This window comes from Oenanthe melanoleuca, chromosome 2, assembly GCF_029582105.1.
Source record: "Oenanthe melanoleuca isolate GR-GAL-2019-014 chromosome 2, OMel1.0, whole genome shotgun sequence".
Lineage (NCBI taxonomy): Eukaryota > Metazoa > Chordata > Aves > Passeriformes > Muscicapidae > Oenanthe > Oenanthe melanoleuca.
This window is the reverse complement of record NC_079335.1, coordinates 58,980,159-59,007,852: the sequence shown is the minus strand read 5'-3', so window position 1 is coordinate 59,007,852 and position 27,694 is coordinate 58,980,159. Positions and strand designations below refer to the sequence as shown.

Genomic DNA, 27,694 nt, shown 5'->3' with positions numbered 1-27,694 from the left:
TCCCTTATCTTGGAGAGAAAAACTTCAGAAAAAATTCATGACTGCAAGAGGAAGCCAGTGAAATTTCAATTAGAAATGAAGAGCAACTTTAATCAGAACAACTACCCACTAAGTTCTTTAAAAACAGAGCACTGGATTGTCCTTACAAAGCCCCCATTGCATTAGAAGCAAAAAAGTTGTCTGTGGATCCACACTTATTTACTACTTCTACTCTTGATGAGGCAAGTGTCTCTATAATATATATCTGTGCCTCCCAACAGCTCAGGACCTTCAACTAACAGTGCTTTCTTTCTTACATTCTTACTTCTTTCTCTTCAAACTTGATACCTACACTTCTGAGGTAACCTCAAAACATACTCACTCAGGGAACATGGTCTCAGCAGTGCCTAAGGAATTCTAGAGAATGAAATCTTACCTCTCATTTCATGGGCAACTCTTATTCTCTCACCTTCATAAACACCAGGACTGTTCTTAACTAATGACTCAATGCTGCATCCTGATGGCATTTTTAGCTCTAGATCTGACAACAGCTAAAAAGGTAATAGGATAAGTATATAACACAGTCTCTTCTAAGGCTGCATCTTTCTTACAGCAGAGGCAAGAGCCCCAAAATCATATTTCAAAAGATGTCAGGATGTCAATGAAAATAAGGCCAATTTCAAAACAGAGCTGTCAAAGGAGAAACTGAACAAGTTATGAATATAATTGGCATTGCTGAGATCTGGCATATTAGATATAAACCAATAAAAAACTCACCAGTTTGTGATGGCAATGGGAAAGTGCATCCAGGATTTCATCTACAACTCGGTCAGACAGGAAAGAAGCCACTGTCAGCTTTACTTCACTGTGTGAGGATTAAAAATGAGAGAACTTCTTAATTCACGCAGGAGATTTTTGTCTTTATTACACATTCAACAGTGTGACGATTATCCACAGTGCTGTCATTTTATTTGAAGTTAAACATTAGAGGGTGTCAGGATACATGACTGCAGGTTTCAGAAATAAACTCATGAATCACACAATAAACACAGGAGCCTCTGTACCATATTTAACCTGCTTCTAACAGTTTTCCATGAGATGAAATGAAAACATCTGGGTAAGAGAGCTGAATAAAAATAAGAAGTAAAACTCAGAGAGGAACACTCCACCACTAAAATCAGACAAACACGAATCTCAGACAAATGGGATTAGGACAGTGTTGCCTATATAGCACTACTCCACTGAACAACTAAAATCCATTCATTTCCTCAATTGCTTCTTGTGTTGATCAGCTGGTAAGGACAAGTATACAATGCTGGTTCTTCAGCCAATGCCATCACAACTTCGCTTCCTCTTTTGCTCTAGTAACCATATTCTGGCTAAAGAACTTCATGTCAGCCATTTTTCCACTGCACAAACATACATGGAACACCCCTAGTAACTCCCTCTCAAGGAAATGTGCACCTTGAATTGCTCCCTTGGGGTCCCATTTTTGGTGACAGCACCTGTGGAGGACAGCTGATGTGGAGCCATCAAGCACGACTGCCTGAGCTGCAGCCCAAAGCTCCACCTCTGCTGCCTCTGCTTTCAACACCAACTCTTTCAACTGACTCATGCCAGCAAGTGACACGACTTTACTTTATGGTTTTTATATGTGGACTGAGCTGTATTGGTTTAACAAAGCCATTTCTGCCTGGGGCTAGCACTGCTGCTGCATTAAGCCTGGAGAGAAAGGCAAGGAACTCCTTGGAAAGGCAATGCAATTCATAGGGAGCAAGAATGGTGGCCAAGCCACAGTGGGAGGAGAATGAGAGTGAAGGAATCTCCCTCAGCTACCAATATTAATTTCAAATAATATAAGGCAGGAAAGATCACAGTGTGGCACCCTCACCTCACTGACAGTTCCAGCATCTGCAAGTAGAAGAGGCAGTATTATTGTCTTGGGGCTAAGATTTATTTGGTAGGACTGAAGTGCAGAAAACTTACTCCCTGAACCATTTTAAATACTCTGAAGGTATAGCTAAAGTCTTTAACACCTTTTCCTGCCTATTTTGCTGCACTGTGCAAAACTAAATCCCAAGTCTTACTGTTTCCTCCCTCCTCAAAGATATTAGCATCTCAATGCAAAATGTCATGCTTTTCAAGCATCAGGCATAAAGAAACTGAAAAGGCTTAAGTATGAGTAGACCACATCATACTGTGTAAATATATTCTCTGGTATACATTCAATATGGAAAAAATAGGTAAAATGGAAAAAAAGGTAAAAGCCTCTTTTTATTTTACAGGATAAACTAAGAGTTATTTAGAGTAATGGTTTCTGCTCCAGGTTTATGGTTTGAATATCCAAGTTTCCAATTTTTAAGTACATCAGTCTGCTGTGCACAACTCCCACACAAAGTCTTAGAGTGATTGCTACAGCTATAGGACAAGACCAAATGTAACAGACAAAGCACTGCCACCACTCAAAGCAAATAGTTCAATTTCCTTCTATTACATTAATCCAGTGTTATGTGAGACAATAAAGCTTTTTAAAAAACGTATCAGTCATGAAAATGTTATTTGTGTGCCACAAACCAAATATTTTGCTAAATAAAAGAGCACATGCATTAATGACTTAAGTTAACATCCCTAGAGATTCCAAACATATGAATCTAAGTTCCCCAGACCTGCAGGACAATTTCCTGCTCTTTGAATGCTGTGATATTGTTTCTTGTGAGTCACAAAAGCACTCCAAAATACTTCTACTATACAAACACACATTCACACAACCCAAAACCCAAATTCCAATTTTGTTAGATTAGTCTCCTAAAGTACCTAATTTTATTGAGGATATCAATTCCAGACTGCTCCAAGAGGACATTTTTTACAAAAGTGCGTGGGATGGAAATCTTCTCAGTGCTGGCCTCAATCAGATCTTCACGGATGCGAGCCTTCTTCATTACATTTGGGCAAAGGTTTTCTGCTGCATCCACCATGGACTCAAGGAGTGTCTGCAGCACAGTAAGCAAAAAATAACATTAGATACTGGGATTGACTTTAGCTGGGAGTGACAGCATTATTCTGCTACACAGCACTACGACACTTTTAGACTTGTAGTTTTTACAATTCTTCTTCCTGCTTTCCAATCCATTTTGCATCCAGCTGCAATATAAAACATTTTACAAAATATAGCTTTGAGAATCAACACACTTGTTCAGAAAATGACCCGCAACTGTACTTGTTTGCCTTTTCAAATACGAAACATTTACATCTCTGTGTGTTGAACTGTCAGAACAAATTAGCTTCCCTTGTGCACCCACCACTGCAGTGGATGCTCTGCTGCAGCTGCCTTTTCTCTAAACTGTGCCCTGAATCACCAATTTTCATCAGTGCTCCAGACCTGCCAATTTGTAAGAAGCATCAGTAAATGAGGAAGAGATACTCCTGAGAACTCAGCGTGCTGTAGATGGCTGGAATATACCAGCTGAATATTAAGAAGTAGCTACAAGCATGATCTGCAGTTGGCATAAATAAATGGATCTCATTTATATACATGTAAATCTACAGCAAATTTTAGGTGTAGCCAACAATTTTTATTCACACAGAATGACAGAATGGGTGAAAAGTTGGAAGGGACCACTGAAGGTCATCTAGCCCAACCTCCCTGCTCAGGTATCCCTAGAGCACAGGGCATGGAATTATCTGCACAGTTTTAGAGTATCTGGTGAGGGAGACTGCACACCCTCTTTGGGCAGCTTGTTCCAGTGCATGGTCACCCACACAGGAAAAATCCAAAGAAGGGTAGAAAAAAAAAAAAAACAAACCAGGAACAGACCAGAGACCAGTTTACTGAAATGGGCCAACTTGTCTCTGATAAGACTGAGGGTAGATAATCAAACAGGAAAAAGGTACTTACAAATAAAAGAAAAGAACCATTTCCTTGGAATGGTGTACAAGTTAAGCCTAGATCTTACCTAGGCATTTGTAAATTCCACATAAATAAGAACTGCACCCCTTGAAAACTCTGCTGATTTCCTTTTTCTTCTCAATCCCATACCACAGGCAAGTGACCACAGATTCAACTCCATTGTATCAGAGCTTTATTCCCTTTACACAGCCTAACCATAACTAGTAATTTCCTTATGCATACAATGAGGAAGAATAAAACACCACTGCTCCATAAAAATTTCAATGATTCAAAGCAGTATCTTTCAGTCTGTAGCTTTTACAGTGACAAAAACAACAAACCAACATGAAGCAGCTACAGCATACAGGAAAGTCCAATCTTCACAACATTTGATTTAGAGTTGTAAGAGACAACTGCCATTAAGGCTAATAATATATCTTGTTGCTGGGTTCTCAAGATGCCCTTTAAGAACTCTTCCCACACTCCCTCCTTCAATCCTCAAGCAGATTCGGGGGCAGCATGACTGATGAAGAGACTTTCAAGCCTCTGTGGCCACATCCCCATGGGGGATGAAGAACTTAAATGTTAGAGAAAACTGAGCCAAGTAAAATACTAATGAGAGTTCCTGACATATCCATTTTTTTCCATTTATTCACTGGTGCAATTGTGCAGTTTATTGTGAAAAAAATTCCTGGCCTCTCAAGAATTACTGATGAATTGCAATCATAAAACTGATATAGACTTGCTATGTTGAATTCCAATTGCAGTCTAAGCAGGTTCTTTCAAAATAGATCATGTGAAAAAAAAACGCTCTGTGAAGGCATCACTGGGAAGTAGAAGGAAAAACTAGATCATTCCTGAAATTTCCAAAACCAATTTTCTCAAAAAACTGAGAGAATGTGCAATTTAAAAGTCAAACAGAATTTGGATCTTATCTTTAATTGCACAACCGAACATAATTTTTTCAGGGTGGGTTTTAGCTGTTGATTTCACATGACTGTTATCAACAGAAGTATCTACAGAAACCTTTCCTTGCCTCCTAATTCCATGCCCAAACCTTTCACTGATGGAAAGCCATAGCTACCAATGTTGACTGTGACAGGGCACACCTTTCAGTCACAGGGCTGCAAGTACCAGTCACCAGGTGAAAGAAAATAACAAAGTACTAACCACAGTTAAAGAATCTTAACATTCAGGAGGAAGATACAGTGAGGTAAAGGACTGAAGAATGATGATATTAAAATGAAAACTGGAACAGGTGATGGAGCCAACAAACCTTTTGCTCTAGGACAAAATTTAGGAAGACTATTTTGAGCACTCCTGTTGCTACAAAACAATCATGTTTGTGTAGGTTCCATTTGTCTTGCTTATTTTCCCTTGGGCCTTTGCTGACTAAATAAAGCATCTTTAGGTTCTGCGTGTCCACAGTGACACCAGCAGGAGAAGAAAAAGGCAAGGGTCTTGCTATAATTTCTCCTCTGGTCAACTCATTCTGATATATTGTTTTTCCTTACTCTAACTCCTTTCTTCAGCCCTCTTCCTTTTCTTGAGTTTAAAAAATAGGGGGAAAAAAAAATCTCTTATTTACCTAAAATATTTTCATTGGCTTTAACCAATTTCCAAACTTCTTTTTAGACTCACACTCTGGTTGCTATGGAAACTAAAAATCAAAACTCCTCTTACAGCATACAGGATTTTTTTCCCCCCAACAATTACAAAAAGAACTGTCCTTATGTGAGCTCCCTTATCCATCCTAACAGATAATAAATTGCTTATGATGTTTTGAATTGACCTAAACAACTGGGGGAAAAATGATTCTAATCCATGTCCCACACTTTCTCCTTCACACAGAACTTAAAGGGAAACCTTTCCACCTAATTGGAAATTAATAAAAATGAGTGTTGGAGTATACAAAGAGCATTATGACTTCACAGTTTTTTGTAAGCCACTAAACTTGAATGCCACACAACTCAAAAGTAAATGTAAAAGTTAGAATGGCTGAGCTAAAGTGCTTTTTTTTGTAAATGAGTAAAAGTATAGATGGAAGACACATTAATTCAGGAACACTTCAAATGCTGAAGAGGCTTTTTTTCACCCTCTCTAAGACTCTCCAAGATGAATTTATTCTTAAGTGCATGAGCCCAGGACGAAGGGCTGACCTGACTACTCCTGTTCCAATAATACCCTAGGAGTTCCACTGGGAAGAATCTCATGGATAAATCACTTTTATGTCTGCAGAAATCTTCACCTTATTTCATACAGTGGAGAAAGGGAGAAACATGCTAAAAATAGACCACCATTTTCCTCTTCATTAAGTTTTTAATTTCAAAAAAAGTAATTAGTAATATGGCATTATTATTGTTCTTCATTACATTCCCAATGACTGAAGCATTTTCATGTTTCAATTGAAAGATCAAAGAATCTGAAGATGAAGGTTGTAAACTGTTTAAATACTGCAGAACACAGGCAAAGCAGCTTAGTCATAAACAGAAGTTGATCTGAGCTGCCTCAGAGCCATATTTTAAAATTCATCAGTTTCCATACAGATCCCAACTGTCGTTAAAATGTTTCCACCTTGTCTTCTTCCTGGACTGATATCTTTGCACATGTTGTATGGATGGCTCTTCTTTGCTTGATTCACAGGAAGAGCAAACAGAACTGAAGGTGCAAGTTTCTGAGCAGGAGCTGGCTGAGCACACAGGTGAGAACATTTACAGATCAATGACATCTATTTCAAGAACTGAGGTTTGACACACAACTTGTGAGAAGATTTCCTGTAAAGCTGCCTGCACCAATTCTTTGGGTACTCTCAATACCCACAAGTTACCCAAATCAAACAGTAAAGTGGAAATCCTGCATCAGGTTCAAAAGTGATCACTGAGAAAAAAAATCTGCCATGGAGTCAATAATAAACCAGTTTTTACTCTACTAGGACTCCTTAACTACTGAGCACATTTCTCCAGGGCATGAGGCTTCTTAGGGTGCTTTATAAAGGCATTGAGAAATGCCTTTATAAAAGGCTGAAGGAGCAATTGATTAGTCTTCCCCTTCTATCAGATGAAAAAAAGATGATAATAAACAGTATATGCTCCTTCTGCCCACTGAAAACACTAAAGCAACTTTTAATTTTATTCCAACTGGTAATAAAAAAATCCAAATAAGGCCTGAAGTTATAAGAAACTAAAAATGGAAAGACAGCTAGCTTATGTACAAATCTACTGAGAAGAAAAATTAAGTGGGGCACATTGGCACTCAGCAACAGAAAACCTCAGATTTTGTTATTTCTGCATGGGAGAGATAGGAATGCATCTATCCACAGACCTTAAGCTGCTCGTCCACAACCCTTGTGACTTCTCCAGCCATGGATTCCAGTGTCTCTTGGATTGGATTGGACAGTGAGCCATTTGCTCCTGCCCAAGAAGCTCCACCGAGGTGATACAGATTTGGTAAGAGCTGTAAGATAGGAAGAGTATTTTCAGAAAATAGGCTCATCACTGTTTGTCACAGGACAAACAGCAGGAAATGTCTTTGGCTAAATCAAAGTCTTCATAAATTAGAATTATCTTACCACTTTAAATGCTACCTATAGCTGGTCATCTGAAGAAAGTACTCTTTTGTGACACGTATTATTATTTTCACTGCCCAAAAAGAGAAAAGCTGCAAGCACACACAGAACTGCTCTCAGCATTGCCAGCTGGGAAAGACTCACTGTTTTGGAGTTCTTAGCATCCCGCATCAGCCGTTCTGCACATTTGACATCTTCCTGTACAGCATCCACACCACAGTTTCTTAAAGAGTTGAGATGATCTTGCACTTTTACACATATTCTGTCAATCATCTACTTGAACAAAAGAAATACAGAAGATAAAACATCAGAACGTTGGTCAAACACAACCTTAATCCAGCCCAGGTATTAAATCAATAGTAGCATGATGAGATTTGCAGTGACAATATAACAACCTGGACAGGCATGATAAGACCTTGGAAGTATGTCAATAGTATTGAAGGAAAGAACTAGATCTCATAAAGACACCCCTAAGCATTGCAAAAATAAATAAAACTTTACCATCAGGAAAAATAAATGCTATGGAATATTCCCCCACAGTAACAGGATAACTGCAAATTATCAACAAGTTATCCTATTTAAGTGTCACTCTGGTTTTTGGATTAAATTTAATGCTGAAAACGTTGTTGATATACCTAAGAATAAGGTCTAAAGGCCTCTGAATTTTTAAGAAGTTCAGTCTGTAAAAGAAAACTCTGTCACTACCCATTCAACAAACACTAACAGCTATTTCTCCAGTCAAAGCGAAATGCAATCACACAGGCTCCTCCATTATTCTTTCAAAATGCAAATATTCCTAGTTGCAAGGGAATTAAAACTATCAAAGCAGAAGTTTCCATCAGACATTTCACAGTGGGATAAATTGAGCTTAATCTGTACCCACAAGACAGTTCATTCAACATGCTGCATGTGCAGGGCAGGTGGTATATCTGCATCTTACAAGACAAACCACTAAGAATGCCTGACACATAGTCAGCTTTGATTAAGATATACGAGGCAGGGAGATATAATAGTTAAAAGTCTTTATCAGCCCACTTAGCATACATTAGAGATGGCTAGTTGACATTTTGAAGCAACATCTGAGCGCATGCACCATCATATAAAGCCTACAGTGCTAGCATCTTCTATCATTAGCAATGAAAACTGAAATCATTTCACAGCATGCTCCTTTTTGGATCCACATGACTCTATCTCTTCAAAGGGTTTTGGGTGGGTATATTTTTACAAGTACAAAAAGCTAATTAATTATTAGACAGTAGAAAGTCTCATTGGGACATCTGGATAGAAAAAAAATACACTCAGGGAATAATAATGCAATTCTATCATACTAGGGATTTTTTTTCAGCTCTATTTTAAAACTGTTTTTAAAATCCATCCTTATTGTACACAACTTAATACAGAAATTGTGTACAATAAATTACATTCCCTGAAACTTCATGTGTATGTTGTATTGGAGAAAAGCACAACTAAAACCAACAAGCTATTAAAAAATCTAAACTTATTTCATATAGAGATTATTAACTTGGGAGGAGAAAGTGGCATTGGAACAGAAAAATTACTGGAATAAAACAACTGCTCTTGCAATTTTTAGTGCCAGTATATCTCCATATACCATTTTCACTCTCAAGAGGTTAGAGTACAATTTCAGGTTCCAGTAACAAAACACTGTCCCATTAAATTTTAATAACACAGGTAGAGCACAAGCAAACCAAACTGTTCCTGGTTTCAACAGTAGTTTAGTGGGTAATATCTTGAGTCTTTCTCTACATGGTACTGCTGTACAGAAGACTTTCATCTCACAAATGCTTTGCTTCCAAATATATTGTCATTGATAATTATTGTTTCTTGGGAAACAGTATAACCTACGAGGCACATCTTAAAAGTACTCAGAATGAGAGAGAGCTTCCTCCCCAAGCAGATTTTAGGCACTAAGATGTCCATTAAGTAACAGATTCTCACCTGCTGAGTGGTGCTAGTGACAATGCCCTGCTGCAGCCGATATGCTTGCTCCTGTAGGTACTTCCTGGTCTCATGGTTACGAAGCAAGTAATTTTCTATCTAAAAAAAAAAAAAGAAAAAGCCAAAAAACTAGCAAAAAAGTCAGATTAGGAAACGATTTGACTCTTCACACTGTAATTTGCTTTCAATTTTGCTGCTGTGTCAGAACTGGGGACTGACAAGAAAAGCTGCCTAATTATTTTTTTATCATCTGCAAACTTTATTTTGTGTGCCTCGGTGTTTAATCACCACATTGGCAAATACTAATTCACTCACAAGCTAGTGAAACATGGTTAAACATGGTTGTGCTTTTGCCAGTGTTTTCTGAAAGAAACAGTTTCAACATTTTGAACAATTTAGCAAGTTATGCTGACAAAGGATTAGATCCTGGTTTGAGAAATATTTGAGGGGACTTTTAAGTGTTAGGTGTTGTAGAGATCATGATGACCCAAGGTATTTGATTTATTTCTTTTAGATGTCTTTGGCCCACTGCAAAGACACAGATTTGAATAGCAGTATGTCTGAAGAGAAAATAAACTATCTAAGAGTGTCTGAGTGATAGTGCAGCCTCAGTTCACATGTTGGTTAATTAAAGCTAAGCAGTGCAGAAGTAGTCTTTAGAGACAAGTGATTCTTACTTACAGGCCAGCACAATTCTCACCAGCAGCAAGCACCCACCATCAGCCAGTTTCATGGCACACAGTTACCCCCAACCCTGCTCTATCAAACTTAGTGAAGCCAAAAACACCTACAGCAAACTGTTCAAGGTTCATCAAAGATGATGGATCTGGTCTGAAGGAGAGAGGGGAGGAAAAGATGAGTGGAATGGCCAGCAGGCTGTGAGGCTGAGACCAGTGGGGATGGCTGCCTCTAATGCACCAGCAGCAGCAAGAACAGCACCATCTGACCATGCCCCAGAGCAAATCCCTGGGTTTATCCAGTGTGCCCACCCCAAGCCAAGTGTGCTGCAGAGGCACCAGAGCTCGGGAGAGTGGCTGCTGTGTCCAGCAGTCAGTCAGTGCAGCTGTCCTGGCACCAGGCTCAGTCCATGCAGGGAGGCTTGCATCCCCACCTGCAGGGAATCACCTGCGTTGTGTTCACAGCACCACTCCTGACACTGAGACCTTTTCTAGGAGGGAACTTCCTCGTGTTGTGTAAAAACCTGAACCACACATTAAAACAAATTCAGGGTCTAACAGTTTTAGCAACTTTGATATGAATAAAAGGAAATGCTCTTTGTACATAGTGCCTAATTAACACACAGAGTAATAAATCCCCATGGCCAGAAGCTTCTCAGTATTTTTTTTCAGAAATGCAACTACTAGTCTAGATATGAACCTTGCCAATTATATTAAATGAGATGTAAGAAATACATCCAGCCCCCATGAAACAGATTTTTAAAAGCAGAATTTAGATCATTCTCATGCATCAAAGAAAAAGATACAAACTACCAGCACTTCTCCCCGTGATACTCAAATTACTGAAAATAAGGATCATAGACATGTGCTTTTTAATCACAGTTATCGTTAAGAGCTATTTATAAGGTTTTTATGGCCTTACCTTGGCTGAAGGAAAACTACTCATTAAAGAGATGTGAAATGTATGCTTTCTGATTGAGCAGGAGGCTTGTTTGGAATTCACAAGATTTATCATATTAAAACTCAGCTGGGAGTTTTGTAACTCATGCAAGTGGAAGAGCTACAGATACTGTCAACACCTTTTCATCCAAAAGAACATGCTGGTGCAGTTTGCTTACTTAGGGCAACACAGTGTGTGAATTTTATATGTACAATATAAAACACAGGCAGTAAATGTTTTCATCCTCCCTCAAATTAAAGAGCACCCTTTATCTTGTACAGAGCTGACTGCACTTTTTATGCCAATGCAAAAAATGTGCACCAGTAATGCTAAACACTTGGTAATACCCACAGGCACATAGGTAACGAACAGGCCATTTCTAACTCTCCCTTTCATAATCAGGCACTCAGCAATGCCAGGTCTAGCTTGCATTTTTTAGTTATGACATTCTGACACTATACCATTGCATTCCATCAGCCTTCACTCCCAGCATTCTGTGAAATAAAAATCTCTTGCAGCACTTGATTACCACGTATATGTCTATGCAAACCAAACAATCCTTGAATCCAGCATAGAATCCTTCTTCAGCCAAGCATGAAGACTCAGTCACTTAAAATTACTGTATTTCTGCTGGTTTTATTTCTGTTCACTGGTAGCATATGCAATACCTTTTGCAGTGCCTCTTCTGTTTTCTCAGGGTTTGTTTTGAGCGCTTGGGAAGCATCATTCATCGGTATAGGCATGAATCTCAATGTATAATTCCTAAAGAAAAAAATATTGATGGTGAAAGTTAATCTAATTACTGTATCTCTTTATAATCACTGTACTTCTATATGAAAAATAACTTAGAAGGGAGAAATAAAGTGCATCCACCTTGTCCTTAGAAGATACTAAGAATGGATTTTTCACACTTTTAAGTGGAATAGCTGGAAGCATGCATGCTCTTTTTTGCTGCTAATTGTTTTTTTTTCTAGGGCAGAGAGGTAGATTTTGAAAAGCAGTTGCATGGTCGATGCCCAGTGGCTACTGATTAAAAGCCTAGCTTCCCTCCATACCTCTGTGCACAAGGTTATCTGAACAGAACAGGGAGCATCAGTGCCTGCTGGCAACTGTATCACATCTAAGACTAAATGGAAATACTCAGTAGTAGACAGATAGCAAGTAAGAGGATGAATTTTAGAAATTTACTATTTAATAATCTTGTGTTTACAACAATTTGAAGACACTTGCTGAATTTTTAATAAAAAACTGACAAAACGAGCATAGCATCACCACATTCCTTTATGTAAACAATTATTCCCTGCATTTGCTTGTAAAATATTTCTGCAGTTTTGTCCATCTGCTGCAATAAGAGATTAAAGACAGGAGTTTGATCCTGAGTCAAAATTACATTTAAACCCTGAGAACATCAACTGACTATCATGACACAGTTATACTTAAAGTGCTGCCTACAGTGGTATGTCAACACAACTTCAGACTTGAGTAAATAGGGGGGAAAAAAGAGCAGAAAGTTCTTAAAACCTGAAAAGGAAATTATTCTTTCTATTTTCAATTAATCCTTTATTTCCTGCAAACATCTTTCTCCACCTTCTGCAAACATCCCACTAACCATCTGTTCCTATTCCATCCAGAGCTATACAAATATGTCTGGAACCCTCTATTTTTGAGCACTTTAAAGTTGGCAATTTCAACTGAGTCACCACCTTTAATGACAGTAGACCACTCCTCATTAAATGCACTAACTCCCAACAGCAGGCACCTTAAACCCTGTAAAACTCCAAGTTTCTTTCACTTCTTCTCCCACCAGGTGCTTGGACACATGCAACACCATTCTCTGAAGGGCAGAGTCCTCCTGAACTGCAAACACACCAATTCCTCACTGATACTACCCAACATTTTATTTGAAGTGATAAAGCAAGACTTTCATGTTTCCTCCCCAATGCAAACATGGTGATGAACAGCTGTCAGTGGCAGGCAGTCAAGGTCCCTGTCCTTCCACAGTGTCCAACTGCATCAGTCAGAAAATTAACTCTTCTGTTTGTCTTGTCCTTCAAAAGAACATTGCAAACTATACAGACCCTGTTAAGTGTCCTCATGTGATACTAACCTGTGCATAAATGGCTGTCCACCACCATGGGGAGAAGTTTTAAATGTCAAAGATACTGAACTCAAAGACAGATAACTACGGAATTTGCTGATTGCCTGACAGGTGGGGTTAGTTAGTTTAAAAAAAAAAAAAAAAAAAAGGTAGATTTCTGAGGATCTCTGCAGCTGTTTGACATTTAAAACATCCCATTCATTGAAATCTGTAATTGCCAGCTCTCGTGCTAGCAGTTATATGCTAAATTCAATTTAGTCAAAGGCTTGGTGCACCCTCCCTCACACATACAGACCCACAGAGCAGGAGGACAGAAAATGAAAAGTAAGGAGATTTCATGGACACAAAATCACAGAGGCAAAACTTTAGAAGAACACTATCCTAAGGAAGGAAGGAAATCCTCTGTACTTGGGTTGTTTCCAGACACACAGTATTATTTTCATCTAAGAATTAACTAGTCCTTAGGGGAAAATATCAATAATTTAAAGCTCACTTTTCAACTTTATCGCTCCACTTTGTTTTTCTCTGTTTCCTTGAAGTCTAAAATACTCCCCCATTCTTCTTTTTATTAACACTCCACTTGTATCTTGTAAAGGAGGTTATTTTACTACAAACTCAATTATCCAGTAATTTTCTAACACATCAATATACTCAGCAAAATACCTATATTTAAAGGATGTTAAATTTCAGACAGATGCTCAAAGACTGTAAGGGATGTCCCAAAAGAGATCTCAAAAATCTCTTCTTCTACATACAACATGTGTGACAACAGTCCTACATTTCATCACATTATTTCTCCTGTAGTAACTTCTGATCCACATACTACATATACAGGTCTCTGCTGCAGTGGAGATTTTACTTACTAGTTTTTCAAAACCAGGAATAAGATCATCTGTTTTTCAGCTCAGGGTGTGTGTGTTTCACATCACTGCTAAGGGAAGAATTCATAGCCCTCTAACAAACTCCAGCATTTCTCCTCAGATATTAGAATTTAAGCTATTTCTTCAGTCAGTCCATATAGAAAAAAACAGTCTTTCAGAAATGAACATGACACAATGCTGTAGAGTCCTGTGACAGAGGAGGCTCTAGGCTGCAAATCACACGTTTATATTAAAATTATAGAGATACAAGACCTTGCTTAATGGCCAAGCTGAATAGGATGACCACTGATCTCAAACATTCTCCTGGACTGACACCTGTAAGGGACTCTGAAGAAAATCTTCCCACCAGCACTTCACATCACCTGTCTGGGACACCCCTGGGGCAAAATCTGCCAACAGCCATGCTCCTGGAATTGCCTTACAGAAATAATACTTTCCAAAGCAATAAGCAGATGAATAAAAGCTGGGAGAAGGGGAAGGAAAAATATCTTCAAATTGCTTCAGCCTGTTTTGAAGTCTGTTACAAATCCCCTCAACCTCCTGCCCATACCACTAAAGCCTACCTTTCTTCTTTGTTTTGTGGTTTGGTAGATGACTACTTTCCTTAAGATTGAAATAACACATAGAACACATATCCTCAAGCATTTTCAGTATATTTCATTCCATTTTGAGCAATAGTTCTTTTCTACAGAATATTGATGGCTTTAGGTATTTTTAGGAAACATATGTTGAAGAATGTTCTCAAAATGTCTTCAAGATGGATTGTTTACAGGCTAATTGTTTCAGCCAGTACTGACAGTCCCCCTCTTCACTTTTAAACCTTTGTTGCTTGCAGCTTAGCTTGTGATGTTATCAATGTTTTTGACAATTTAAAAATGTTTAAGGCAACATAAAATTACCACAGCTTCCTAGTTAAATAAATGAGATGTCACCCTGAAAAAGTACAGTGTCACATAATTAACTGTAGCATTCTGGGGGTGTTTTTGTTTGGATTACTTGCTTTTGCCACAGGATTTCCCCCCACTTCTCTATTTACTCATCCAAACACTGCAGAACAGAGAAATAAAGCTGATGCTAACCAGAAAACAAGTGTATTTATTTTTCTACCAGACTTCCCCATGCTATTGCCCTTTAACAAAGAATTTGTCTGCAAGTTGACAAATAACCTCTGCAAATTATTATTCACTACTATCAATGGAAACACTGCAAGATGATTTGCTTAATTTTATACATCATTTATCTAATCTCCCACATCAGTGCAACTGAATTCCTTTCAAAACTGAGTATACAAACTATAATGTTTCATAAAACAAGTTACTTTATAGGCTCTAGCCTCTTGACCCCTACAAGGGTTAAGAAGCTCTCTCAAGTAGTTATACAATTTTACAAGAATTCTTGTCTAGAACCTAGCAATTGTAGATTATATTCACTTTCTAAAGAGAGCCTTTGCTCCTGTCTGAGGTATTTAATGATGTGAAAACTTCAACTGCTACTTAATTTAAATCTGTAATTCTTCTCTCTTAAGAAAAGGAATAATAACATGTAAAGAAGTGTGATGGAGATGGAGAGAGATGAAAGCAATTTAACATCTATCACTGGTAATGGCTGCATCTGTGAGCAAATTCATGGAAGCAAAATGACCAAGACCACAGCAATCACAAAGAAAAACTGCTCTTCCTGAGATCATCACTATTAGTTTCAACTTGCTAAGGGAAAGAAAAAAAGTCAGACCACAAAGGCCCACTTCAGTAATTTTCTGTTATTATGTACAGCTTCATTCACTAGAATAGAATTTCTGCACACTATCAACACAAGAGAATGAAGAAAAGGGAAAATATTACCAAATTCAGAATTTTAACACTAAGAGCAGAACTCAAGGTCCTTAATGCTGATAGCAGTGTATGATGAAAGAGCCACAGAGCCTCTTCCCATCCTTTTGAAGGATGTGAAGTCATGAATTTTCCTTTAGATTAAACATCCTGATGCTTAAAATGGAGAGCACTCAGCATCTTCAAGATCATATTGACTGCAGTGAGAACTGCAGCTGCTCAGATCATTCAGGATCTTTGGCCTTTTCATCAGACATTCAATTGCATGAGACTTACTTTTCCAGTGCCACAGCTATGTCCTGGAAGCCCTGTGCAGTGATGTTGTTCTTGTCCCATATTACAGTTCTGAGAGGTGGTGGGAAGAGGAAAGAAAAATATAAGTTAAACAAGAACCACCAAATAAATCTATAATGAAACTTTGCATACTGAAATAACTCATTGCTAAATATTGGAAATTGCAGAAGGAAGCACTTTAAAAATTTGTCTTTACTTATGTACTACATCCTTGAAATTACAGAAGTTATGGACAAATACCAAAAATCCAGTTTCCCTTACTTTAAAGGGGAATCTACTGTATTTTCCACTATTAACTTAAGTACCTTACTTTTCAAAAACATAATTAATAGAAAGATTTGGACATAAATTCCTGCTTTTTTGAGGAATAGCGTCAAAACCAAAGTTCAAATGTCTGCTTTGCAAGGCCATACCGAAAAAACAGAAAATTGCAGTAATTGGTCAATCTCTGTTCCACATAGGTTATGTATATTTTATAAAAATTCATGGTGAGCAGAGGTCAAAACTTGCAGGCTCTTACACATTCAGCCCTGCACTAGGCTTATCACACTGTTCATGTGATTCCACAGGCAACACAAGGAGCTGCCAATATAAACCATTAGGTTAGGTGCATAAAACATAGCTCTTTTGAATACACAATAATGATAGGAGTGATCAAGGCTCCCCCTCCTCCCCCAGTTGAGACCACTCAAGCAGACTGCCTGGCAATTTGCAAACACATGTTCAAAGATCTCATTAGTAGGCAGAAGAGACAGACAAGCAGATAAATCTTGCTTCTGCTACAGCACCAGTTGTAGCTGTTCTTAAAAAAAAAAAAAAAAAAAAAGGCACAAAACCAAACAAAGATTTCTGGTGTTTAAAAGAAAAAAAAAAAGATAGATGGCACATTTTCACAAGTATTGACATCCTTCTGTTGTTGCAGAATTATCCCTCTGTAAGGTAAGAAAGAGAGGAAGAGAGATTCTACACTCACTCTGCAAACATCAGACATGCTAAGGGTCAAATCTTGAATATTTTTGCCACTGGAAAGCATGTTTATATTTCTACCTGGGTGTCATTTTATAATATTTTTGGTAGAGCCAGTTACCATTGCATTATTCAGTCTGTACTCACACCACAGACCGTGGTGACGTTATGTCAACTGTGACAATTCAGCATACTGAGAAACGTTTCAGTCTGCCACCCTGAAATGTATCAAAACTTTATTTCTTCAGATATTGTGGTCATTTCAGGTTAATACATTCAATAAACCTAAGCCATCCCTCCAGTGTTTTCTTGACATTTTTAATATTCAGTTTGGGCATAGCAACACAAAGGCCAGAGGATCCCTGCTTCTGGACAAAATAGCCAAGACTGTTTGGGGGAATTTCTTATCCTCCAGAGAACAAATACTTGGAGACCAAGTAAAAAGTGGTATTTTTACACTGACAATACACTGAGGAAGGTTCATCTGCACAGTCTGACAAGGAGGAGGGAGGATTATCTTTCCTGATGGGGGTGACATATTTAGAGGTCACCATCCAGATTTGCACTGATTGAAGGTTTTACTGTTTGTGAAACACATGCTGGATAGAAAAAAAGTGATACTCTCAAGCCATCAGTGCCAGACATGCTAAAAAAGCAGTGAAGTTGCTGGGCAAATGAAGTTGAAGAGAAGAGATGCCAAGGTCCATCAACACGGTAGGAAAGGGAGAAAGGAAGGATGGATGGTCCATGCTGCTTCCCATTCTGAATTCCACATGCTCTTAGTTCTACAAACTGACACTTCAGAAGACAAAGAATAATTTACTTCACTTTCCTACCCAAGCATCTGAATTTTCTCTGCTGTGAAAGCCTCCAGTAAGAAAGAGAGAACAGAACAGAAGAAAGTAGCTAAGCATTAGAATTGAGTTCCCAGGGACACTGCAGAATCTTGGTACTTGCAGATCTTCAAAATCTGCCTGGACAAGTCCCTGAGCAATCTTATATAGCTTTAAAGTTGGCCCAGCTTTGAAAAGGACATTAAATTTAATTAATAGGGAGCTCTGTAAATGTCTTTTCTGTCATTCTAGAAATTTTAAAAGTATTTTGATTCCAACAAGAGGCCTTTCTGCTCAAATGTAGAAAATTTTCCCCAGTTTCGGCTAAGGAAATATTTTTGAAGGGACAACTTGCTTCTCTTGTTTTTCTGTTGTTATTTTCCTTTCTTTTAAGAAAAAGAAGGATGAGAATCCCTCCAAATAAAGACACTCACTCCTAAGTAGCTGTACGTAGAAAGGCTCTGAAGAGAAACAGATTGAGAAGAAACCAACAACTTCAGTATTATTAAGCCATTCTACTGTTTGCTGCAAATAGATTTCCCTTACCTGAGTTTGGTGTTTATCTGTAGAGCTTTTGCCAGCATCTTTGCTCCCATATCTCCCATGGCATTTCCACTAATATCCACTTTTGTGAGAGAAGTATTGCTGCCCAAGGCATTAATAATGATGGTGACCTCAGTCTTCAGCTTGGAATCTGCGAGGGACAGTGACTGTAGAGGCTGTGGATCATAGAAAAAGCACTGATAATAGAAACTGATAATGCACACATTCCTCAAACACCAACTAAAAGATGTTAAAAGTTTCCCAAACTCTTGGGGACTGTTAGGACAGTAAACATCAAAGACTTATTTTTGTGTTTGCTGTAGATCCTACAACACATGATAAATTAGGAGTCAATAACTTACAGCACAGATGTCAAACACATGCACACAAGCAGATTAAGTTGTAACACCCTGTGAAAAAGTTATTTTTAAGTGGCAGTGCCTCCAATTTCCTAAGTGCTACAGAATACAATGAAAACCCTAAAAAAAGGCAAGATAACAACAACCAGCTTCACAAGACAACTTCCAGTGTCCAGAGGGTTTTGCTTAACCAGCATTCATACTTTCCAAGAGAAATAAAAGTATCTACCACTCCCCTTCTCTCCCTTAGGCTTAGAGATTTGCCCAAGGGCAAATTACAGTCCAAAGCATTGTTAAAACACAGTTTCCCTAAAGTGTTTTCCTATTGTTACTTCAACTTTAAGAGTGATTTTGCGTATCTGTTCCTTCAACAAAGGGCATGGACTTCTGGAGGAAAGACAGAACTGTAGCAGGTCTGAAATTCAAAGCAGTATTGAGTATCTATTACAATGAGTAAGTCAATAATTAACAATGGTGTTTTGACATCCATAATTAAAAAAATCTTTCATTAACTTTGTTCTTTTATGCAGCACATTAAGCTGAAACTACCTTATTTGGCTCCAGCAAGTTACACTCCAACCCTTAAAAAAACCTTTTCTAAAAATGATCATATTTCATCCACTCTCAATGCCTACAACACCCAACAGCAGGAGCTCAAGAACCACAGCCAATCTATTCCCATGCCTTGCATAGATATTACAGACCCTAAAAGTGTAATTTGTCTTTGGTTATGAATGAGGAATATTTCCCCATCTCAAGTGTGAGCCCATACAGAGGTGTGTACTGTCATTATACAGCCACTTGGGCTCGTATTGGAGGATGAACTTTTGGAGCCTAAAATCCCTGAACTGCCAGCATAGGAAAATCAACATCTCACAGGAAGGAGCCACAGCATTTATGTTAGATACTGAAGTTTAGATCAATGAAAATAAACCATCCAAACTGTGCACACCTTCTAGGGTCCAAGGTGCTTACACCACACCTGCCATCCAATGGGATCCTACCCTCCAGACACCACTGGATTCCAGTGATAACCAAAAAACTTGTAACAATAAGAAATGCAGTTACTAATGAGAAAAAGCACAAAAATTTGGAGGCACAGCAGGCTTATAATTAAAATGTCTAACAATAAAATAAGCCACATGCTGGTTTTATTTTAAATGGAAGTTATTAAATTACTATGCTAATGCCCTTAATCTGTTTTCCAATTTTATTGCATGACACGACGTCCAGTGTAAAGAATTATTAAGAATTTAAAAGCAATATTAACATAAAAATGTTAACATCACATTTAGAATGGCACATAAGAGCTCTTGACAGAAGTCTGAGAAGCCCTTTTGCTGACAGATTCCTGGTAAAGTAGAACCATGTAGCACTAGGGAGAAATCAGCAATAAACTTGTGAATGCGACATTGCTTCTGTTTCTTGTACGTCACTTTGGAAATGGGCATTGGAGTAACTGAGCTGCAGGTGATTCCTCCCACATAATTTTTTCTAAATCTCAAATATCCTTCCAGGAAACCTCTTGCATTCCAACACCCTGATAAAACAGTATATGACTGAAAACACTTCTGTACTGTGTTCTAAAAGGATTGACAGCTATGCACCATCTAAGTATTCATTGAAACATCATACAAACAAACAAAAAAAAAAACATCAAAACCAAATCCCCCATAAATAGGGGCAATACTCTACAAACACATATCTCTTCTCACAATTTAATAGTTTTAGCTAGATATTGAGAAAACAGAAGCCTAAGGAGCACTTTCAGTGCCCCTGCTACAGAAAACACGTATTCTGCCAATACAGAGAGGATGCCTAAACATAACCCTTTTAAGGAAGAGAAATTGTATGATTTTATTCATTGATTCAGCTGGAAGAAACCCTAAGAATTAAATCAAGCTAAATTTGTTTTTCCTAAGAACAAAAATGCTGTAAAAACCCTGAAAAAGCCAATTCTGCACCAAACACTGAACTAACAACTAATGTATTCATCACTAGAAATTCACTGCAGCTATGCAGGAATGATTACTCTGATTAACAACACTGTGTACCATCAATGTAACATCAATTTTTGCAACAAGAAAAGGAATGGCACAGTAAGAATACATTATAATAGTCTGCACAGTATAGCACATACTTAAATAGAAAAGACATTAAAAGAACACAAAAAAAATAATCTAAACATTACATTCTTGTTTATATAAAACACCTATGAAGTTCTGCTACATAGTTTACTACTACTGCTATTAAATTGTGCAGAATTACATTTGGATATCACTCTATTTTAACAGTCATACAGCCAAGCCACTGATTGCTTAAATCATTTTACTCATGAGTCACATTAACACAGCAACAGAGCTATTTAAAGTGTGCATAAATACATGAAAAGAAGCATTTAGAAATTATTGGTTTAGATTAAAACCTCTTGCTTCAGCTTTCCACACAGACAATGTGTGGCCCTAAAACCATAGTGTGTGCTCTGGGCAGCATCACACTCTGGTTTCTCCAACTGCATCTTAACTTTTTAATGTCCTATGGCAGCACATGTATACTCTTGGTAGAATGAGGACCACTCCATTTAAGATTCAACACCAAATCAAAATACCTAGAGACTTAAAATAATTCTCTAAGCATTGAGATACAGTAAGGACAATCCTAGGCAGCTTTCTGCAGCGCATTTTTCCCACAGTGCTACAGTGTCTGCCCTCAACGCTTTTGCTGCGAGGAGATGGTTCATGCTGGTTTTAGTGCTTGATGAGACAGAAAAAACCAAGGTTCCTTCACTGAAGAGGATTAACAAGAGAAAAGAGAATGGGGAAAGAACTGGCAGGGTAACCCCAAAAGGATCATATGCAATATCCCAAATGTTAATGTCAGACATGAGAGAGAGTTATTTTAAGTATCTAAACAAAAGGACTTTTTGGGGAATTATTTTTATTATAACACTGTTTGAAAACAGGATGAGTACACATTGTGTAAGTTAGGTCAGGAAAACGTGGTGGGTAAGAATTACAGGAGCACATCTGACCAGTAAGTAGTGTAAAAGGCAGAAAGTGGAACAACAAATTATGTCACCCACAGGCTGAAAAGGAATACAAGAAGTGGAAGCCAATGATGCAAAGAAGAGAGAGCTGCAAGAGTGATATATACAAAATTTAGCAGCTACTTTTTCCAATGACCTGGAGGCTTCAAAAACAGAAGCCAGGAAAAATAAACAGAAGGGTGCAGCAGTTTAAATAGAAAAAAAACAATGAAAGTTGAAATTTTTGTCCTTAATAAAAGATAGCATGAAAAGGAGAGTCATGAAACAGGGGAAAAACCCCAACAGCATGTTTGAGAAGGTGATTTGGGTACTAAAAGGACACAGAATGCATTGACAAGGAGTTTTAGGATATGGTCTGAGTGGGGAGAAATGTTCACCTGCAGCAGAACAAAGGAATAATGAAAATTGAAAACATACTAAATTACATTTCCTTGTGATTCCGTTCTTCAGGACAGCTGTGAAAGGATAAGCATGAGAAACAGGGCAGGACAGAGACAAATGCCCACAGAGAAGAAGCAGGTGCTATCAGATTAAATGGAACCGCTCAGTACAGGATCAAAAGGAAAAGGAGAGAAGGGGAAGGCAGTCTTGCAGTATTCCATTTACAGACAGAGTAGAAGGAGGTGGTCACACAGTACAAAACAAAAAGGCTAGTTAGGTACAAGAAGTAACACAGTTCCACCCATACACTACTGAGCACAGCCCTACATCTAACTTGTGCAAACAAGGACTTTCATTAAGGTGCTTTCATTCAGGTGTTACCCCAATTAGAAACAGTTTTGGTATTTGTATGCAGAACTTCATCACATCACACTGACATCCCATGTTTTAAAGAATAAACTGTGGAGGAAGGCACAGAATCAAGAAACACCACTACCACTAGCCTCATTTAAGAGGACAGAAAGAACATAGAGGACTAGTTTAATAAATCTAATTTAATAAATACAATTAAGAACTAAGAAAAAGGGAACATGGAATATGAGTCTAATAACCTTGTAAGGAAAGAGACATTGGAAATCCTGGCTAAAACTGCCAGGATACATACACAGATGGGAGGAGAAGATAGCCAAGCAGTTACTATGGAGAGTGTGCTTGGAGGTGAGACAATAAAGGCAAGAGGAAATAGCAGGTGTGCAGACAACCTGAGTCTACAGTCGGCTGTCTCTGGAGAACGAGGAAAGCTTGCTTGGCACTTGCACAGGAAATTAAGGAGTAAAAAGGACTAAGAGTAGACAAATAAAGACTGACAAGCATTAGAGTAACAGAGCATCTTAAGATGCCGTTCTAACCAAAACCAGGATGCCAAGAACAGGCAGGAACACAAAGGCAACGACAAAAGTCTTTCAGAATCACAAAAGAGTGTGGAAATTAATAAAGTGGGCAAGCATCCCAGCAAGGTACCCTGAAAAGGTTTTATGAAATTGTTCCCATGACTAAGAGAAGCAAAAAACAGCACAGTGAATGGTTTATTTGCATCTTTTGAAGAAGGAAGGAGTTCTGAGAGAACACTGCAGTGACCTTGCATTTTGTCAAGAAAAAAGAAAAGGTTAATAACAAAGAACAACTATCAGGAAACCATGCATTCCATAAGTTAAAAAAACCCATTATCATTATTGAGAACACTACCACTGTAATCCCTTATGAGGACACAAAAGTTCTGAAGGGCTGTATAATTTAGATCTAAATAACTAAGTTACACACATCCAACTATTTAAAACTAATATTTTTCAACAACCACAGATCCTAAGACTACCCTCAGAAAATGTTCCCCTACATGCAACAAATTAATCCAAACTACAATCTGAAAAAAAAATCAAACCCAAAATGTTGGATGTATCTGTGCAGGGTTGTGGTCAAATCTTATGCAGCAAATTAACACAGTGAAGAAAATTATCAAAATGTGAGGGTACAAATACACATGATGATAGTAGGCAGAGAGATACTCACTGAATCCTCGTCTTGAATCATCTGAACTAAATTATCAAGTACTGGAGTGAGATTTCTGAGGGAAGAAAAGTTAGGAAGATGATGAAATCAGCAGTTTCTCCTCATTCACTGTCTTGGTTTTTAAAAGAAAGAAAATCCTTACTTGGATTTCATGTTGTTAAAGTTTTTGCCTAATGCCAAGTGTCTTATCGATCGGTTTTTACTAAGCCAGACTACAAGGGTTGAGAGATCAGATTCTAGGCCTGTAAAGAATCAGATTAGATTAGGAATTAAAATACATTTTCACAAAAGACCTAGACCAGATCCTATTACTGATTATATTCATTCAAGTAATTATATCAGTGTACTAATATCCAAAATGTGTAGAAAAAATTCCATTCTTCTATCTTTAAATCTTCTTCTCATTAAAGCCTCTGCTTTTCTATGAGAATAAATACTTTCTCTAAAATAAACCACTTAAATCTCCATGCTGATCAGTTATTAAAGGCACCTCTCAGAAGCACAGAAGATAATTCAGTCCCTTATCCACAGTCCAACCACCCAAGGGTAGTTCCGCACACTGCCAGGCAGAGTTTGAAGCTCCTTGGAGAATTCTGAAAAATGCTAATCACTATTAAGTCTTAGTAGAGCTGTGTACCAACAGTATTTCAAAGCCTTCAAAAGCCTGCAAAAAAGGCTAACATTACAGACTATGAATAAAATCACCTGAAAAACAGGGCAAATTTTATGCTACTCCTGAGTAAAAGAAAAATAACTTTACTATTCCCAAGCTAGTTATGTGTTTGAGGAGTCCACTAGCTAGATTACAATGAATTAGAATTCAGATTCACAGCATAATTTAGATTTCAAATATCTATCTCTATTTATGAAAATAAATCTTTTTGCACAATTGGACTGAATCAGTAGCTCTCAAAGCTTTTCCCTTGTCCATCCCACACTTCTTGGGCATTCCACTGTACTGGGAATCTGTTTCTGAAATATTTCTGCATTTAGTTGAGAGGGGCAAACGTAGCAGGGGAATTCTTCCAGTTTACACATCTACACCTTGAATCTGAAGATGAGAAGCCAGCTCATATCCCAGGAATATCTGTGCTAGGAAGCACAGACACTCCAAAGCAGAAATATTTACAAGACTTCTCCAAAGACTCAAGCAGGCCTCTTCTGACCTGAAGCTGTTGATTTTTTGCTCCAAATTTTCCCCCTCAGCTTCATTGTCTACCAGACCTTTCCCTTTGATCTTTCACTACACTTCCAATTCTCATTCAGCTTCTCATCCTCTTGTACTTAAACCCAATTTACTCTGAATCTAACATGAGCTTGGTGCCATGATTTTATTCTGCTGTGTTATACTGATCTCAAACAACAAAATTTTGAGGGTACAGTTAGTCTATCAATGTTTCTGAATAAAAGCTCTTGGTCTGAGATATTTCCATAACCAACATGGCCAATCATCACAAAGTAAGAGCAACCATCCTTGGTCTCACTGTGAGCTGAAACAAAAAACAATTCTTGACTCACACGACCCTCTGTTCCTGTTCTGTGTACTTACCATTGTCTGAAATATCTAGGCTGGTGATATTGTGTATTTCTGCTATGCATCCTTCCAAGACTTGTGCACCTCCAGATCTTAACTAGAGACAAAACATCATCCATTTTTGCAAACTAGTTATGGTTTCAAGATCACACAGAAGACAGTGGTAGGAGCTTTGTGAATACAGAAGGCACTAGCAGCGGCAAAAACAACAGCAACAGAAGAAGTTATAGACATCAAAATGACAGCCTATGCACACATTCCTACTGCTCCCATCCTTACTCTCAGTATTTGCACACAAATGAGAAAAGGGACTCTCTTTCCTTTCTCTTGAAACTATGTCTCAGCCTTAAAATCAGGAAAATACTTAAATGGTTAAACACAGCAAATCCTTTAGCACTTGTGCTGGGCACTGCCTGAAGGATTGGGGTGAGCATTCTCTACATGAATGGCCCAGGATATTTCTAGAGTCTGGTGATAAAAAAAAATAAACAGACCAGCTTGCAACACTGGCACCCTTGAACTCCATTACAGTTGGGCCTTACAGTGAGCATCTTCTTCCAGCTCTTAGCACAATGCTAGGGTACCCACTTCAAAGATAAGTGGGAGACATATTAAAAAAAACTCAGTTAAATTAAGGCTTCCTGTTGTTGAAAAGAGAATTCAAATAATCCGTTTGTAAAACAGCCATAAAAGACCATAAACAAGAGAAAACAGCAATTGAGTTATTCTTAACTTAAGAAATAGCAAGAAAAGAAAAAAACAATAACAAAAATGCCTGGCTGCAAAGTATCAATTATGATATTATTAATCTGAAATATTACATGACTATAAAAGAAATTATAGGATTTAATGAAAAAAACAATGAAATGTTCTAGGAGAAAACAGGAACATTAAGAATTAAAGTTATGAAATCTTACACACTTACTTACTAATGCTACTGAATAACACAACTTTTTTTTTTTTTCAAAGGAGCAAATAATTTTCTTATTTTTTGCAGCTATGCACATTTATATAAGGTGCATTTCACTTTTTAAATACCCCCCAGTAAAAGACTTTAGCTAAAGTGGGAAAAAATTCTACAGAAATTTTATTTTTACATTTTCTTTTTTCACATTATTTGCTTCAAAAAGAATGGAAAGCTTTTTCAAACCTCTTCAAAGCTTTTTCACCTCCTGTGCATAAAAACTGTGTGATATTCTACTTAATTGACTTATTTGGGTAAATATCCTGGGTCAACCTGCTGATATTTCTTTGGACCATTAACTTTTATCCATGCTATAATTAAAGATCCTCAAATGCCCTCTAGAAGTATTTTCTAATAAAGACTTTATTTGGCATTTTTTTGAAAGTTTGAGGTATGTGATGGGTTAACAAGCAGCTGAATAACTTGACCTGAGCATTTGGAGAATGGTGGTCAAAGATAACACCTAAATCATAAATCACATCTGGATTGTAAGAAGTACAGAACATAAGGCACCTTTCCTCCTCTCCATAAATCAAAGCCTGCCTATCCTTCACCTCATCCTCTCAAAAAGTAGTCATATTACAGGCTGTATTTGGGCCAGAAGTGCTGCAAATTTAACTCAACTTTATTTTGGCAAGAGCATTTATAGCATTTGCTGTATGAAAGCCAAAATCATACAGTTTGTCTTTGTGCTGCTCTCTCAATGTGGATCACCACAAGGCAACTATTTTATACAGTGTCACATCCACTATTGCAGAATCTGTGGAGGTGGCAGATCATACGTGGAACTGGATTGGTTGTTGGCAAGGTAAAGTTCTATACACTAAAATTATACTCACAATAGAATCCAAATGTTTATGGCTATATATACTCTGAGGGCTGAAGTGGACAATTTTTCAGGAGTAGCTTTCAATCTTGTATCAGAAAACTCTACATTCAAAACTTCAAATATATAAACATTTCATGAGCACAAATGGTGATATCTATTTAATCTGACAGTGATGACAAAAACTCTGCTTTTAGGATCACAATTTGCTGCAACTGTGCTAAAATATTATACACATATATATATATATATATAAAAGCAGAGATGAATTGAAATGCTGCTTGTCACCGTGGACTGTGATACTGGCAGAAAGACCCTCTTTAACAGCTCCTATATGACATACTTCTGAGACTACAAAGAAAAGCTCTTATTGAGAAAATTAAGAATAACCCTTCTATAATTAAAAAATGCCAAGTTTGTTCAAAGCTATGAGCTACCAATATGGCAAGGGCAAACAAAGCTGCTTACTGATTTAACAATTAAGGTAAAGCATGGAGGGTACTTACACAGTGACCAAGCTAAGGGAAGCAGAAGGGAAAAGAGTGAAATATATCAGTGCTGAGCAGGT

The 27,694-nt window shown here is 37.8% G+C and overlaps 1 protein-coding gene across 2 annotated transcripts in view; it reads right to left on the bottom strand.

The window, feature by feature from the left end:
* Positions 1 to 27,694, bottom strand: part of CARMIL1 (capping protein regulator and myosin 1 linker 1) — a 187,660-nt gene that overhangs the window by 42,350 nt on the left and 117,616 nt on the right. For both annotated transcript variants that reach the window (XM_056483863.1, XM_056483864.1), the window contains exons 18-28: positions 25,352 to 25,433; positions 23,945 to 24,044; positions 23,803 to 23,857; positions 18,454 to 18,626; positions 16,091 to 16,159; positions 11,675 to 11,768; positions 9,390 to 9,488; positions 7,575 to 7,703; positions 7,187 to 7,318; positions 2,794 to 2,969; positions 757 to 844 (exon numbers count right to left, since the gene is read on the bottom strand). In XM_056483863.1, coding sequence (XP_056339838.1) covers positions 757 to 844; positions 2,794 to 2,969; positions 7,187 to 7,318; positions 7,575 to 7,703; positions 9,390 to 9,488; positions 11,675 to 11,768; positions 16,091 to 16,159; positions 18,454 to 18,626; positions 23,803 to 23,857; positions 23,945 to 24,044; positions 25,352 to 25,433 — 1,197 coding nt within the window. The remainder of the gene's footprint in view (positions 1 to 756; positions 845 to 2,793; positions 2,970 to 7,186; positions 7,319 to 7,574; positions 7,704 to 9,389; positions 9,489 to 11,674; positions 11,769 to 16,090; positions 16,160 to 18,453; positions 18,627 to 23,802; positions 23,858 to 23,944; positions 24,045 to 25,351; positions 25,434 to 27,694) is intronic.